Source organism: Malaclemys terrapin, chromosome 17 (assembly GCF_027887155.1).
Source record: "Malaclemys terrapin pileata isolate rMalTer1 chromosome 17, rMalTer1.hap1, whole genome shotgun sequence".
Lineage (NCBI taxonomy): Eukaryota > Metazoa > Chordata > Testudines > Emydidae > Malaclemys > Malaclemys terrapin.
This window is the reverse complement of record NC_071521.1, coordinates 21,915,958-21,931,521: the sequence shown is the minus strand read 5'-3', so window position 1 is coordinate 21,931,521 and position 15,564 is coordinate 21,915,958. Positions and strand designations below refer to the sequence as shown.

The 15,564-nt window shown below is 60.3% G+C and overlaps 1 protein-coding gene and 1 long non-coding RNA gene across 3 annotated transcripts in view; both read right to left on the bottom strand.

The window, feature by feature from the left end:
* LOC128825232 (C-type mannose receptor 2-like) overlaps positions 1-11,567 on the bottom strand; it is a 34,145-nt gene extending 22,578 nt beyond the window's left edge. For both annotated transcript variants that reach the window (XM_054007499.1, XM_054007500.1), the window contains exons 1-6: positions 11,462-11,567; positions 10,550-10,668; positions 8,761-8,924; positions 6,091-6,203; positions 4,019-4,143; positions 656-871 (exon numbers count right to left, since the gene is read on the bottom strand). In XM_054007499.1, the coding sequence (XP_053863474.1) occupies positions 656-871; positions 4,019-4,143; positions 6,091-6,203; positions 8,761-8,924; positions 10,550-10,668; positions 11,462-11,559 (835 nt within the window). In that variant the 5' untranslated portion in view covers positions 11,560-11,567. The remainder of the gene's footprint in view (positions 1-655; positions 872-4,018; positions 4,144-6,090; positions 6,204-8,760; positions 8,925-10,549; positions 10,669-11,461) is intronic.
* A 962-nt stretch (positions 11,568-12,529) lies between these two features.
* On the bottom strand, positions 12,530-14,664 carry LOC128825053 (uncharacterized). Its single transcript, XR_008442584.1, has 3 exons — positions 14,419-14,664; positions 14,058-14,198; positions 12,530-12,691 (listed from the first exon to the last, which is right to left on the bottom strand). It is a non-coding gene; the product is annotated as an uncharacterized LOC128825053 (long non-coding RNA).
* Positions 14,665-15,564: the final 900 nt, after the last annotated feature.

Here is a 15,564-nt window from a genome sequence, read left to right as displayed (position 1 = left end):
TGGCACCCACCCAGCCCCAACAGCCTTCACAGAGCGGAGCAAGCGTTGCACAAATGGGCTAACAGACTCATCCTACACTGGCACTGGGACAAAGGGCATGCTGGGCTTGACTTGCACCCCTGTTGCAATGGCCCCATGGGGCTCTGTAGAGGTACAGAATCAGCAGGGCATAGGACTTCCCCAGCCATGCCTCCTTCCTCTCCCTCCCCCAATCCCCAGCTCCCACCCTGTCCCTGCCCTCCCCCCACCCTGTCTCTGCCCTGCCCCCAGCCTGCCCTGGAGCACACCCTGTGCCAGAGGCTGGGATACAGGCAATGCAGCGGCCCTCCTGCACCAGGCTTATTCCCAGTTTACCTGCTCTGCAGCCCAACAGTGAAGCTAGGGCTGGGGCGAAACTGAGGCACTGATTGATGGGCTTGACTGACCCAAGTCATACAGCAGATCAGTGGCAGAGCTAGACCTAGAACCCAGGTCTGCTGAGTTCCCAGGCCCGCTCCTCCCCCACCCTGCACCAACACCCGGGCACTCCCCTTGCCTGGGTGCCAGTGACTCGGCAAGGAGCAGGCAGGGTACGATCAGGCCCGCAATGCCTTGCTCTCCGCACAAGGCCATGCTACCGCTTTGCAGCTATGAGGATGGGAGGATCTGCTCTTACTGGTCCATATGTAGAGTGTGGAGTTGGGTCGGGAGATGATGCCAGCCTTGGAGCTGATCAGGTAGACGCCTGTCCCAGCCTGCAGAACGCCTGCGCACACACTCCTCTCACGGAGGCACTCCTGCTTGGCCTGTTCCAGGCTCTCGGCAGAGGGGTGCAGGAATGCTGGGTCTCCCACCACGCCCCGGCCAGGCTGCTTCACAAACCACTCGGTATCTGCGGGAAGCAGAGGGTGAAAAACAATTTCTCTGGGTCTCTCGTGAAACACGTGTGCTGTCAGATACACAGCTGCGAGCCACGGCCTCGCTTCCACTCCGCACCGCCAGCAAATGCCCTGCACTAGCCCCTCACCGCCCCAGCGCCCTGGTGCTGCTGGACGTGACGGTCCCGCGGCAGGCATGGCAGTGCACATGACAATGACCAGGCACAGAAACCCGCAGCCACCCAGGAGTTCAGAGTTGCCGGTGTGTCCCCAACAAGCCACAGCCAGCTTCAAACCCCAGCCACAGCTAAAGCCAAAAGGGGCGGCGCAGGAGGAAGTGTAAGCGGGTGTGCTGCTGCAGCACGAACCGGCCTCCCTGCACAGCAGCTGCAATTAACGCCCTTTGGGGCCTGGATTCCCTGCCTCCACCCAGCCAAAGAGCAGAGCCACCTTTCCACACGGGACGAGCCATGTGGCGAGCCTCCATTGTGGGTGAGACACATTAGAGGGGCTGAGCGCCCACCCTCAGAAAATCACGTCTCTTTTTCCAGCCGCCTCCTGTCATGCTTCCTGTGCTGGGACTGGAGGGCAGGGCTCAGAGCCAGCTCCCCCGCCAGAGCAGACTAAGGGAGGTGGAGGAGAGACAGGATTGGGCCCACTTTCTGATTGGGACACATGGCAGGAGCCTGTGAGGCGGGGTGAAGGAAGCGGAGGAGAAAGTAGCTGCTTCCAAAGCGGGGGGAAGCACGAACGCACCCGGGGAGGAGGGGGCAGTGACAGGAATGGGGGCACACCGCCTGCACCAGGGCTCTCAGCTTCCCCCATGGCCCAGCAGGAACAGGGGCTTCTAATTCTGCCCGGGACGTGACATTCTGGAGCAGAACGTGACCCTCCTTCCACATCCGGCACATGTTCAAATTCCAGTTTCATTCGGATTCCTCCTGCTGCTGCCCCTCACTGAGCTCTTCCCCCAGCCAGCGCTGTGCGGTGCTGGGAACAGGGGAACAAGGACATCTGTTTGGAAGGCGAGGCGGATACGCCGTGCCAGGAGAATTGCGATCTAGTCTGTGTGCTCCTTGCTATTGCTACAGACACAAAGGAAGGGATTATTAAGACGACGTGCCAAATTGTTATCACTTGGCTTTAAGAATTTAATTCCTTGCAAAATTACAAGTAATTAAAGATCAAAGGCGAGATACTTTTTGTGACTGCCAGGGGTTATTTTCAGCTCAAACTTGATGATTTGCCTGTGGCTATAAGGAAGATGCTTCTAACGAAGATGTAATTACAAACTAATTACCCATAAACTAGGCCTTCCCAAGCTTAGGAACCTGCTTTTAAACTCTGCAGGCTCCCGCCCAGGCATCCCAACCCCCCTTGGCTTAGCAGTGCTCCTAGAGAAGTGGGGTGGGTGTGGGTGTGGGTGCGGGGGGACAGATCTGGAGGGCAGAGCTCACTGGGGTGCACCTGCAGGAAGCGGCTGCTAAGGGGCTGGAGGAGGCAGCAGTTCTGGCGAGCTCCTAAACTCTGCAGGAATAGAGAGCTGCACTCCTGGAGAGCTCAGAAATTTCGCTTGAGCCAGCCCCTGTGAGCTCTGACAGAGCCCGGCCCCCAGAGCAGGTCAAGGGACAGAGAAGCTTCATACAGTAACTCCTCGCTTAGCGCTGTCGTTCTGTTCCTGAAAAATGCGACTTTAAGCAAAACGATGTTAAATGAATCCAATTTCCCCATAAGAATTAATGTAAATGGGGGGGTTAGGTTCCAGGGAAATTTTTTTCACCAGGCAAAAGACTATATTATATATATCTATATATACACACACACACACAATATAAGTTTTAAACAAACAATTGAATACTGTACACAGCGATGGTGATTGTGAAGCTTGGTTGAGGTGGTGGAGTCAGAGGGTGGGATGTTTCCCAGGGAATGCCTTACTGCTAAATGATGAACTAGTACTCGGCTGAGCCCTCAGGGGTTAACACATTGTTGTTAATGTAGCCTCATACTCTACAAGGCAACACGAATGGAGGGAGTGGAGACAGCATGGCAGAAAGAGACAGGGACACACACCCTGTGTGTGAGGGAGAGAGACACACATTGCCCCTTTAAGTACACTGACCCCACTCTATGTACATTGCCTTTTTAAGCAGACCAGGAAGTTGAGACCGCAGCTGCTGTCAGCAAGCTCCCTCCGTCCTGAGCCCTGTCCTGCCCCCCCAGCTCTGCTCTATGGAAATGGGGGGAGCAGGGGGGAGCGGGACACCCTCATATTAGCCCCCTTCTCCCCCCCACACACACAGAAAGCAGGAGGCTCCAGGGAGCAGCTTCAAGGCAGAGGGCAGGAGCAGCACATGGCAGTGGGGGGAGGGACAGCTGAACTGCCAACAATTGGTAGCCTGCTGGGCAGCTGCCACACAGGGAACTTAGGGGAGCGGGGAGCTGATAGGGGGGCTGCTGGACAACCCTGGTTCCAAGCCCCCACCAGCTAGCTCCAGTGGGCTTCTCTTCCTGCAAGCAGTGGACAAAGCAGGCAGCTGCCAAATGTTATAAGGGAGCATTGCACAACTTTAAACAAGCATGTTCCCTAATTGATCAGCAACATAACAATGAAACAACGTTAACCGGGACGACTTTAAGTGAGGAGTTACTGTACAACAAGTGAGAGAAGATGTCACAAAAGAAGGACCTCCCTGAATCAAGGAGAACCATCCGAGTCCCGCCCAAAGCAGTCCCACATTACTCCTCTGGCCACTGACCAGACTCAGCTGGGAGGCCAGCAAGCATCTCTCTGCAGTTCTGTCGGGCGGGGAGGGACTAAAGCCATGGCTGTTTGCTGGCCCCAGAGGGAAATGAGCTGTGGGATCCCTGTCCTGTTCTCTGTCCAGCCCTACAACAGAAGCTGCTTTGCCCACTTATTGACAGTCATAACGGCAGGGCCAAGGACCAACTAGGCCACAAAGAACGGGCCCCCTGTCAGCCCCCTCCCATGGCAGGGGAGGTGGGGAGGCAGGTCCCACAGCCGAGCCCGGCTGCACCTGCTCTGGGGTTAGATAATGGACTCTGTCCCCAGGACTGTCAATGCAGCGGAAGTGCTATCCTGCTCCTGGGAAAGCCAGCGTGGGGCTCAGGCTCTGGGCTGGCACTGGCTAGTCCCTTACCCTCGCTGCACTTGCAGATGAACGGCTTTCTCTCCTCACAGCTGGCATCCGTTAGAAGTCCGCTTGCTGTATCCAGCCACACACAATCCTTCAGGCCGCCGTCCGCCAGGTCGTCTCGTAAGTGCCTTCCCCAAAACAGAAATGAACCGCAGGGCTGTTATTGTGTGGCAAGCCGTGGCCAGCGCCAGCACTCGCCTAAGCCCTGGTTTGCTTGTCATGCCCCCTACACCCAGCGCTGCTCACCACCCCTTCCCTTCACAGCCTAGCTCCCCTGGCCTGCTCGGAGGTGCTTCTCTTCGGGTGGGAACTCCCAGGAGGCCCTGGCGCAGACCTGCCCTTACCGAGAAAAGTTGGGTTACGCTGTGTCTGATGCTCCCTGCAGCACAGTTCAAACCTGTGGCAAAAACACCTCTCTGCAAGGAGCAAGTGAGGAACCAGGCAGCACCCTGCGCTCCCGGCTAGAGAGGCCTGCAGCCCGCTTTGCTTTGCTTAAATAGTGACTTTTTAGTAGTGACTGGGGGGCCATCTAGTGGCTAAATTGTGAACTGTCACTTTAAAGGAGGTAGGGCAGTGGTTCTCAACCCTTTGTACTGGTGACCCCCTTTCACACAGCAAGCCTCTGAGTGCGACCCCCCTTATAAATGAAAAACACTTTTTTATATATTTAACCCCATTATAAATGCTGGATGCAAAGTGGGGCCTGGGGTGGAGGCTGAGAGCTCGCGACCCTCCATGTAATAACTTTGTGACCCCCTGAGGGGTCCCGACCCCCAGTTTGAGAACCCCAAGGTAGGGCCTTTGGATGAAGCGCTCTGTTCAGAGTCACGGATTCCAATGCCAGAAACTGCCACTGTGATCAGCTACTCTGCCCTTCCTGCATAGCACTGGCTGGCACGCCGCCCCCAAATAATCCCTAGAGCAGAGCTTTCAGAACATCCACCACGCTTTCCTGGGAAATTCTCCTGGGAAAAGGGAGGCTGCGTTGCACTGTATGTCAAGAATGTATGCAACACACACACTCACACAGCGTGGACCTTTGTCCCCCTCTAGTGGCTAGACCCCATATAGCGCTTTAGGACTCTGCCCCTGCTCTGAGCTACCAGCAACAGCTCTTTCGTTCAAGTGGCAGAACCTGGTGCTTTTGGATCTAGAGATCTCAGGTTCATTTCCTGCAGGTGTTCCAAACAGGGCTACGCTGCCTCGAACCCCCAGACCACTCAGCTCCCAGAGCCAGGCCCAGAACGCAGGAATCCCGACACCCAGTGTTTTAGTGCTGGTTCACAAATAGCAGAGGACAAGAGCAGGCCTCTCCCAACGGTTCCTCCTCTAGCTGCCGTGGGTGGAGATCTGGGCTGCGTATCTGGAGGTTATATGTTCAAACTTGGCTAATGGCCTGTGTGGGGCAAGACCGCTGCTTGTGGCTGAAGAGAGCAGAAGACTCGACCTGTGTGAGCGCCACACAGGTCAGAGATTGATCGAACTGACATCTCTCTCCAGAACACAACTTTGCTCTCCTCGGTGGCACATCAGCATTATGGGGGGCTGGCTGCCTCAGGGTGTTGCTAATGAGCTACAGAGCCTTCCACCTGAGGGGATGTGTGGGAGTCCAGCCCAGATCACAGAGATGAACAGATCGTCCCACCCAGTGGGCATTTGGTGGCCCCTAGCTGGGATGTTTGCTGGGTCTCAGTCCCAGCTCCCATGTCACTAACAGACGGCAAGAGCTTAGCAGCAGTTCACAAAGGAGGGGAGACGTTAGCCCATCTGATGGCTGGGCCCAACATTCACAGACAGAAACCCCCAGGCTTCAGTGCAAGAGCCAGCGCCCACTGCAGGGATTTAGGAAGAAACTTTTCTGATGGGAGGTTTACTCCCGAATTGCCCAGTGGGGGGTTTCAAACACCTTCCCTGTAGGAAGTGTCTTGTCCTGGCCACTGTCGGGACAGCACACTGGACTAAATGGACCTGCTGATTCCTGTGTTCCTCTGCCTGGCCAAGACTCGTACAGGCCCTGCCATAAAAGCTTTCACGTAACGTCCATGTCAAAAGTATCAGGAAAGCCAAGTGCTCACTCCGCGAGCTGCCAGGTGATGGGATCGCGTGTAGTCCACTGAAATACGGATTCATCCGTCTGATCATTCAGGCCTGTCCAGAAGGCACCCCTGAAGTTTGAACATATCCAGTCCTGGAAGGAAACGGGACAGTCTCAGGACTGGGGGGCAAGACATCCTCTTACACTCCTGTGTAGGGTAACCAGACGTCCCTTTTTTAAAGGGACAGTCCTGTATTTAAGTCTTCCTGCAAGGGTCCTGACTTTTTCTTTAAAACACGCAAATTGTCCCGCATTTTCTGTCTCCCCCTATCAGTACTGGCGGGTCCTGCTGCTGGCCGGATCCTTGCTCGCCAGCCGTCTGCCCACCAGCAGTGAGTGGGGGGGTCCAAGGGCTGACATTGGGTGTGGGTGTGCAAGGTGGTGGTGGGGCGAAGATGCAGCACTTGGGACCGGCCGCTCCCCCTGCTGGTTTGTCAGCGCAGCCCCCACTGCAGAGCTGCAACTGGTGAATGCGGATAGGCGCCAGCCAGTGTCGGACATGCATATGAAGAAGTGGGTATTCACCCACGAAAGCTCATGCTCCAATACGTCTGTTAGTCTATAAGGTGCCATAGGACTCTTTGCTGCTTTTACAGATCCAGACTAACACGGCTGCCCCTCTGATACTTGACAGCCAGTTAAGTGTCGCCTCTCCTGCCCCCCGTCTGCCCTTTACATGCTCCCCCTCTCTGTCCTCTCCCTGCTTTTCCCTTTCACAGCCCCCTCCCCCCGGCTGTGCGGAGAACCAGCCCCTGGTCGGAGCGCTCAGCTGACTGACAGCCTGGCTGGCAGGTGCCTTCCTTCCCCCGCTGCCTTTGGCTGGGCCGGCACCCCGGGAAAGCCCAGGACCCTCCAGCCCAGGGCGCTGGCCAGGAGGAGCTGAGCCCTGCACATGCCAAGGCTTAACCCCTTCCTGCCCACACTGTAGCCGGGGGACAGGAGGCGGCTGGGTTATGCTGGTGGCCAGCAGCAGCCTGGAGGTGTTAGCTGCCTTTCGACACTGCAGGTAGGAAGGGACAAGCTGCTTCCAACCACGCAGGGGGGGGGGCAGAGTGAGGGGGGAAGAGAAGAGTTGAGCTCTGCAAAGACACGGGCCAGGTCACCCCTTCTCCCCCTCCCCCGCGGCTGAAAGCAGCTCCTGTCCCTTCCCTCCTGCACAGCGATGAACGGCTGCTGTTGGCCACATTCTGGTGTGAACCCTGACAGAAATCGGGGGTGGGGGCGCCCTGTGTGCCCCCACCCATGTTGCCTCAGGAAGACACAGCGCCAGGTACCAGGAGAGGCGGGTCCATCCCGGGGCCCAGCCAGGCATGGAGGGCGGAGAATGCTGGGCAGGGAGAGTCGGGTTGGTCAGCTACCCACTCCCTTGTGTGAGAGAGGTGTACCAGAGTGTGTGTGTGTCACCTCTCCCCCTGCAGGGGTGGGGGAGGGGTGTGTGCCACCTCTCCCGTGTGGGAGGGTGAGAGGGGTGTGTGTCACCTCTCCCCCTGCAGGGGCGGGGTAGGGGTGTCTGTCACCTCTCCCCGTGCGGGGGCCAGGCCAGCTTTAAGCCGATCCGGCTGATTCCCCGGAATGGGGCCCTGCGCCTAAGAGGGCCCCGTAACGTCCGGTGGGGAAAAAAAAAAAAAAAAAAAGCCGCGTCCTGCTTCTCCCCCATCCCTCCAGCACTTGCGCCGCCATCAGCTGATCAGCGCAAGCCTGGGAGAGAGGGGTGAGGAGGAGGAATGCAGCGTGCTTGGGAAAGAGGCGGGGCCAGGGCGGGGATTTGGGGAGGGATCCAATGGGGCAGTGAGGGGGCGGGATTGGGGCGGGGCCAGGGCGGGGATTTGGGGAGGGATCCAATGGGGCAGGGACGGGGCGGGGGTGGGGCGGAGTAGGGGCGGGGGGCACGAGACAATTCACGTCCCAGCGTGGGGCCCCGCACCTGCTAAAGCCGGCCCTGGTAGGGGCAGGGGATAGGAGTGTGTGTCACCTCTCCCTGTGCAGAGGCGGGGTAGGGATGTGTGTCACCTCTCTCCCTGTGAACTCTAAAGCCTTAAAGATAAGAAGGTAAATAAAAAGAATCCAACTACCCAGTATTTCTTTTTGCCGGGGGCTCAGGCAACTTGACGTTAATTTGAACATTTGTACTGCACAGTTCTGACCGATTGCCGTTGAACTCGCTTGAATACAAGTAATTTTACCGGGTGTCCCGTCTTGAGCACAGGGAAATTTGGTCCCCCAGCTCCTGCGCCACATTTCAAACAGTTGGGCCTAGAGATCACCAGCAACGCTGAGCCCCTGCAGCTCAGGGGAAGCTCAGCATCTCTGCCTCTGGATGCCTGACGTTAGGCAGCCCAGTGTGAAGACAGCGACCTGTGTGAGAGAGGGGGGGCTTGTTTCCTACACACACAGTTAAAATCAGCCTATTCCGCCCCCTTCCTGTACTTCACACCCTGGTCTATGTCCTCCGGCTCCTCTTGGGTTCTGTGTTAGGACTCTGCCTGCTCAGGGAGCTGCGCAGCTGGGTTCGATGGCCCCCAGATTAGAGCCCTGTTCCAGCAGCAGGGCCGGGAGCCCTGCCCCACCTCATGTCCTCTCGGAGGCCTGAGGCGTGCGCTAGTCCAGTGGGTCTCTGGCGCTCTGCTGGGTTGGGCTGTCTGGTTCTCACCTTCTCCTGGCGCGAGGTCAGATACAGCAGCTCTGTCTGTCGGAACTGCCGACACACTTGCAGCCCCTCCTGCCAGGTGCTGCCGGCCAAGGACGAGTCCCGGTAGTAGCAGCTACCATTCCAGTGTCTCCAGCCAGGCTCCGTGGGGCAGCGGCTCCAGGGAACTGTCTCAGAAACAAGGGCTCCGGATCATCTCCGTGACTGAGAGAGTCACTCACGGAACAGCATTGGAGTGTCCGAGCAGGCACAGCACTCAGCAGGGGGGGCGGGGGGGGGAGGGAGGAAATGATCAGGAAGAACCATAGAACCCCCCACTCAGTCCAAACCCAAACATGCCCCATCTCTAGGCCCAGCCTGCCTCTCAGGGCAGACACGCACACACGCGTCCCTGGGCTAATGGCCATGCAGTCCTTACCCACTCTCACCCCTTTGGCCTTTTCAGCCCGAGCTCACGTTCCTGCTTTACATTTTCTATTTACTTACCCAGATGGGGGCTGGGCTATAGCGCACCATGCTATTCTAGCACAGTCCCACAAATACGCCATGGCAAACAGCATGGACTGGGCTGGGCTGTCTGCGCCACAGGGGCAGGGCCGGGCCAGGCTGCGTCTGCCACAGGGGGCTGGGCCGGGCTGGGCTGTGGTTGCCACGGCGTGCCGGGCTGGGCTAGGACCCTAGCCTACTTTCTCAGTATTCAACCCTGACCTGCTTTGCTTCTTGCTTCCTGCCACTGTCTAAGCTGTGTCTGCTCTCTCACTTGTCCTGCTCCGGGGACCTGTGCCCATGTACCCAGAGCAGTGGGGGCCCCTGGCTCGTAAGCACACACTGGAGGTGCTCACCAAGCGTGGCGTGAGGTGTCCCTCTGCCACAGACTCCTGTCGTCCCTCTCGGGAAGTGAGCTCCACCCCTGGGGGCACCTCACTGAGCTGAGATCTTCCCACAGTTGGAACTGAACTTTCCTTGGCCCAGGCTTTGTCTGAGCCCGCAGGTGGGCAGCTGGTTGTCCTCCTTTGTATGTCAGAGGTCCCTGCCCCCAGCCCTGCCTCTGGCAGAGCATTGGAAACCAAAACAGGCAACTCCAGTGAGCAACTTGCCAAGGAGCCAGAAGGAAGAGGGAACTGCCACCCCTGCCAGCGCTCTTCAGCCCCAGTAGCACCAGTCAGCCCGCAAACAGGGACCCCTGGCCCAGCAGCAGTGTGCAGCATCTTCCCCAGGTGAAGGTCCCGTAGCCAGCACAGGCTTCTGGCCAGACCCAGGTGCCCACTGTGGGATTAGCCTGTAAGAACTGCCAGCATTCATGTCATCACGCCAGGGCAGCTAGGGCTGCAGTATGGGAGTCAGGACATCTGTACCCCGGGCCGGCCAGGCAGTAGCCCACAGGCCATGCTCTGAGCACAATGAACTTTTACCATGTGGGAGCCTTCAGCCCATTCCCTGACAGGGGCTGGGGCGCTCCCCCAGCCCAGCCCAACACAAGGGGTTGGGGTGCTCCTCCCCCGCATCCACAGAGCCAGCACTGGAGACTGGGGAGCTCCCCCCCCCGCCCTCGGGTCTGGCACAGGAGACGAGGAGCTTCTCCCCGCCCGCCCCGCCCTCGGGTCTGGCACAGGAGACCAGGCATGCAGTATTTTCACAGCAGGTTTGGCAGCTGCTGAACGGTGAGCGTTACTGAGTCTGGCTCAGGGCTGCCCGGCTCCCTGGTCAGTGCCTGGTCCGTGTGTGGTGTCCCAGGCCGTCCCGAGGGTCTCAGCACTGAATTCTCCATTGGGGCAGCCTGGCAGGTACGTACCCTCCGCTCCTTCGCAGACCCAGGGCTTGAGTCCTGAACAGTTGGACACGGTAAGGCCAGAATCCCCCGGGGCTCCGATGCTCAGGCAGCCTCCCGGAAGGAGCGGCACATCGGCCAGCCTGAGGCGGAAACACAGGACGGTCTCTCCAGCAGCAGCCAGGGCCTTGCAACACAGGACACTGTGCAGGGCCCCTACAACTCACACCTCAGGCCAGGGGAACGCTCAGGAACCCCTCCCGTGGAAAGGGCCACAGCCTTAGCCCACTGGAGAGAGACGGGTACGGTGGGCACCTCCACCTGGGCAGGATGCACCGCACTTTGGGCCTACTGATGGGGGCAAGCAGCATGGAGGAGGGTTCAGGAGGTACCTTAGTCCCTGAAGAATGGAGAAGGGGGAGAAACGCCCCAGGCATCTGGCCGCACGGGCAGGGCGGGGAGGGGGAGAAACGCCCCAGGCACCCGGCCCCACGGGCAGGGCGGGGAGGGGGAGAAACGCCCCAGGCACCTGGCCCCACGGGCAGGGCGGGGAGAGGGAGAAATGCCCCAGGCGCCCAGCCCCACAGGTGAGGGAGCAAAGGGGGATGCCACCCCATTTGCCTGATCCCCCGGAGGAGTGCTGGACTCACCTACAGTCCCTCACAGTGCCCCGTACACAGGCCGTGCCAGCCGCTCTGTCTGCGAGGGTGGGCAGGTGAGTAGGACTGGCCAGAGGGAGGCCCAGGTCTCATTGCTGCCCGACCAGGCACAGCTAGGGAGTGAGCACTGCCCCCTGAGCAGTAGCAGCCCCAGGTATTACAGCCCCAAGGACAGCAGGCTGCGCTGAGCAGCTGGAGGGCAAACCCACTGTCTGGGTGTGGGTATCCCCAGCACTCCCCTAGCAGGCCCATCTGGCACCGTCAGCTACACGCTCACCAGGGAGCAGCACCATCTGCGTGCTGAGCCACTGCCCATGTCCAGCTGCCGTCGCCATCTAGGTCATTCAGCCCAGTCCAGCTGTCCCTCTGCACCATGGCTGTCACCCAGGCCTGTGGGGAGTCAGGACCTGGGTTAGTGCAGGGCACATCTCCGCTCTCTGACTCAGCAGAGCTTAAGGGGATCTGGGGGGTGGTAAGTAGCCAAGGGCAGCTCAGAAGGAAGGAGACGTGTAGGGCGAGTCCTGGGGCAAGAGGCAGGGGGTGCAATTAGCTGGGAGGAGCTCACCCTGCCCCATGGCCCCATGGCCCCATGGCAAGCCGGCATTCTGCTACCCTGCGCACATCCTGGGGGAGGATGCAGGGCACACGGAGTGTATCCAGACTTCCCATCCCGCCACTCAGTGACTGGAAAGGGGACAGCACAGGGAAGTGGCTGCATGTGTCCCTCTAGAGAGGGGACTACCCCTTGGAGCCCTCCCCATGGAGAGGGGTGCTCACTCTGCCCACTGCACTTGCTGGGCACATTGCTGCTATCCCATCCCCCTTCCCTCTGAGCCAGCTCCAGCCAGGACATGCCCCATGTCACCCACAGGGTAGCGCCCAGCAGCCAGAGGCCATGGGCCCCTGTGCACAGGAAGGATGCGCTCAGCCTCACAAGGAGGACAAGCCGAGAGCCAGGGGAGGCCCTTCCGGGCCCCTCCCGCCCCGTGGGCAGGGAGCAGGGGTGTGGCTGGGACTGTGGAGAGCCCCGTCCTACAGCGGCTTCTTCCCACCCAAGGAGCCCAGCTGCCCTCTCACCCCTTCCCTGTGCTGCTTTCCCACCCACAGGCACAGCTGCCCTGGCAGGGTAATGCAAGGCGGCTCCGGGGCGTTTCAGTGACTGTCAGTGAGCAGAACTGGGGAAAGGAGACCTGGGCCCAGGAGTCGCCTTCCTTCACACAGACAGACAGACAGAGAGAGCAGCCAGGGGTTGGAGTTAGGAAGGCTCCTCGGCTTCCTCCCTGCTTCCTAATCTGTTCTGCTCAGGGAGGGGCCCAGGCGTCCTGGCACAGCCCCCGTACCTTCTCCTCCAGGCTGTCGAGAGCCAGCAGCCCCACGCCTTCTCCAGAGGCACTGCAGGCTGCCTCCGCTTGCTGCCACGTATTGGCATCGCTCTCCTCCACGTAGTAACAGTGTCCGTCCCAGTACCACCAGCCAGCTCCTCCAGGGCACCTCCCGCTCACCAGACCTGGTGAGGCAACAAGGAGACAGCCCTCACTCATCACCAGGGACATGCCTTTTGGCCAGGGCCTGCAGTCCTCGCCCACTGACTTGGCAGGGCCTCCCCATATACCACAGTCACACTGGGGGATCTCTGCGCTGTCAGGAGACAAAGAAACCAAGCGATACGATCGCTGTGTTGGGGCCTGGCCAGGCTGGCCTGTGGAAAGCTGGAAAGGAGGCTGGGGTGACAGAAACCATCCTGAACAGAGACTGGATCTTGCTGGAGTACGGTTTAGACATTGAGATGCGGATGGTCACTTGTATGTGCTTGTAACCGTCTCTGCCTTTATCCCTTTTCCTTGGTATCACCTGACCGGGCTCTTTGGTTAATAAACTTGTTTCACTTTTACTATGAACCAGGTCAGTGCTGGGCTTGAGGGGAAGGGTGTATTTACCCAGGTACATTAATAAGCTGTGGCGCAGTGACTAACAGAGCAGCGAAGCTCCTATCTTCTGTGGCTGCACCGTGGGACGGGCTGTGCCCTGCAGAGAAACAGGAGTTCACTGGCTGTTACCTGCTAGGTGAGGTCTGGGCCTGGAGGGCCTAGAGGAGTTTGCTGGGGAGGCAGACAGGCTAGTATGGCAGGGAGCTGATACACAATCTAACTGCCAGCAAAGTTCCCTCTTGCTGTGGCAGGGGATAACATGACGGCTCCCAGCTCGGGGTACTCCAGCAGTGTGTTACACACCCTTTCCCATGCAATGTTTCCTCCCCCCGGGGGGATCCCGATGCACCCATCGAGGGATGGGCAGGCATTGCAGGGTGTGGTGGTGCCGTCCCACGCCTCAGTACTGGCAGTGCATCCTGCACTGGGCCATGCCCTCACCAGTGCCACTGTGCAATCCAGGGAGAGTGAGGGCCTGGGGCTTGGCCTGCCTTTCCCAGACGCTGGCTGCCAGCCGAATGTGCGCAGGAGACGAAGTGGTTCTGGGCAATACGGGAAGGAGCACAGCACACAGGCTGCAGGGAACAGAGCTGCCCCTGCACCATCGGCCACGGCTGCAGCCTGGCTGGCATCTACTCCAGGGTATCACTGAGGGTAAGAACCCCCCAGACTCACCCTGTGCCCCACAGAGCCAGATGGGTATGGGGTTCTCCTCTCAGTGCTATGTTTTTAGGCTAAACCAAGTGGCGGGCAGGGGCTTGGGGCTGGTCACGCTGCCCTTCAGCTCAGCCCAGCTCCATTCATCTCCTCTCCCCTCCACATTAATTGGGCTCCACCCCATCCCGCCCCAGGTAGCAGAATCTGGTGCATGTTCCTCCCATCAGAGCACTGCACACGCACCCAGCCCCACCCCGCCCGCACTGGGAGGGGGGGCTGCACCCTTACCATGTAGACAGGAAGGGCCAACCCTGCGGACACAGCTCAGGAGCCCTTCACAGCGGCCACTCAGGGGGTTACAGGTGCGAGTGCCGGGACAGGGCAGGCAGCGACTTGCACACCTCACGCCGAAATAGCCAGGGGAGCAGGCTGCAAAGACAAGCACACCAGTGGCCCAGCCCTGGAGAAGCTACAATAGGGACCCAGTCTGCCCCTTCCCCAGAGGGCTGGCCAGCACCTAGCAGGGCTTTCCAGACCCGGAGGAGCCCCCGCGAATGGGGCTTAGCCCCACGCAGGAGAAATGCCCAGCCACAGACCAGCCCTGACTGCTGCCCCCTGGGACCCACCCAGCAAAGCGGGGCCTGACTACCTGACTTGACGTAGAGGGTGGCACCGGAGCCAGGACTGTCGACGAGCAGGGTTCCGTTCACCGTGTAGTGGGCACCATGCAGCTGCGTCACCCCGGTGCAGTTCTCTCTCTGCAGGAAGCAGGAGTCCTTGGCTGCCCCCAGCGAAGCGTGTCTCTGCCACACAAAATCCTGGAAGGAAACGAGCAGCTTCTCCCGAAGAGCCAGCAGCTCCACCTCTGCAAAGAGGGTTCCCCACAACCCTGTGAGTGACAGCCTCCCTGCGCACACCCGCCCCCCGCAGCAACAGCCTCCCTGCGCACAACCGCCCCCCGTAGCAACAGCCTCCCTGCGCACACCCACCCCCCGCAGCAACAGCCTCCCTGCGCACACCCGCCCCCCGCAGCAACAGCCTCCCTGCGCACACCCGCCCCCCGCAGCAACAGCCTCCCTGCGCACACCCGCCCCCCGCAGCAACAGCCTCCCTGCGCACACCCGCCCCCCGCAGCAACAGCCTCCCTGCGCACACCCGCCCCCCGCAGCAACAGCCTCCCTGCGCACACCCGCCCCCCACAGCAACAGCCTCCCTGCGCACACCCGTCCCCCGCAGCAACAGCCTCCCTGCGCACACCCGTCCCCCGCAGCAACAGCCTCCCTGCGCACACCCACCCCCCACAGCAACAGCCTCCCTGCGCACACCCGCCCCCCACAGCAACAGCCTCCCTGCGCACACCCGCCCCCGCAGCAACAGCCCCCCTGCGCACACCCGTCCCCCCCAGCAACAGCCTCCCTGCGCACACCCGCCCCCCCAGCAACAGCCTCCCTGCGCACACCCGCCCCCCACAGCAACAGCCTCCCTGCGCACACCCGTCCCCCGCAGCAACAGCCTCCCTGCGCACACCCGCCCCCCGCAGCAACAGCCTCCCTGCGCACACCCGCCCCCCGCAGCAACAGCCTCCCTGCGCACACCCGCCCCCCGCAGCAACAGCCTCCCTGCGCACACCCGCCCCCCGCAGCAACAGCCTCCCTGCGCACACCCGCCCCCCCGCAGCAACAGCCTCCCTGCGCACACCCGCCCCCCCGCAGCAACAGCCTCCCTGCGCACACCCGCCCCCCGCAGCAACAGCCTCCCTGCGCACACCCGCCCCCGCAGCAACAGCCTCCCTGCG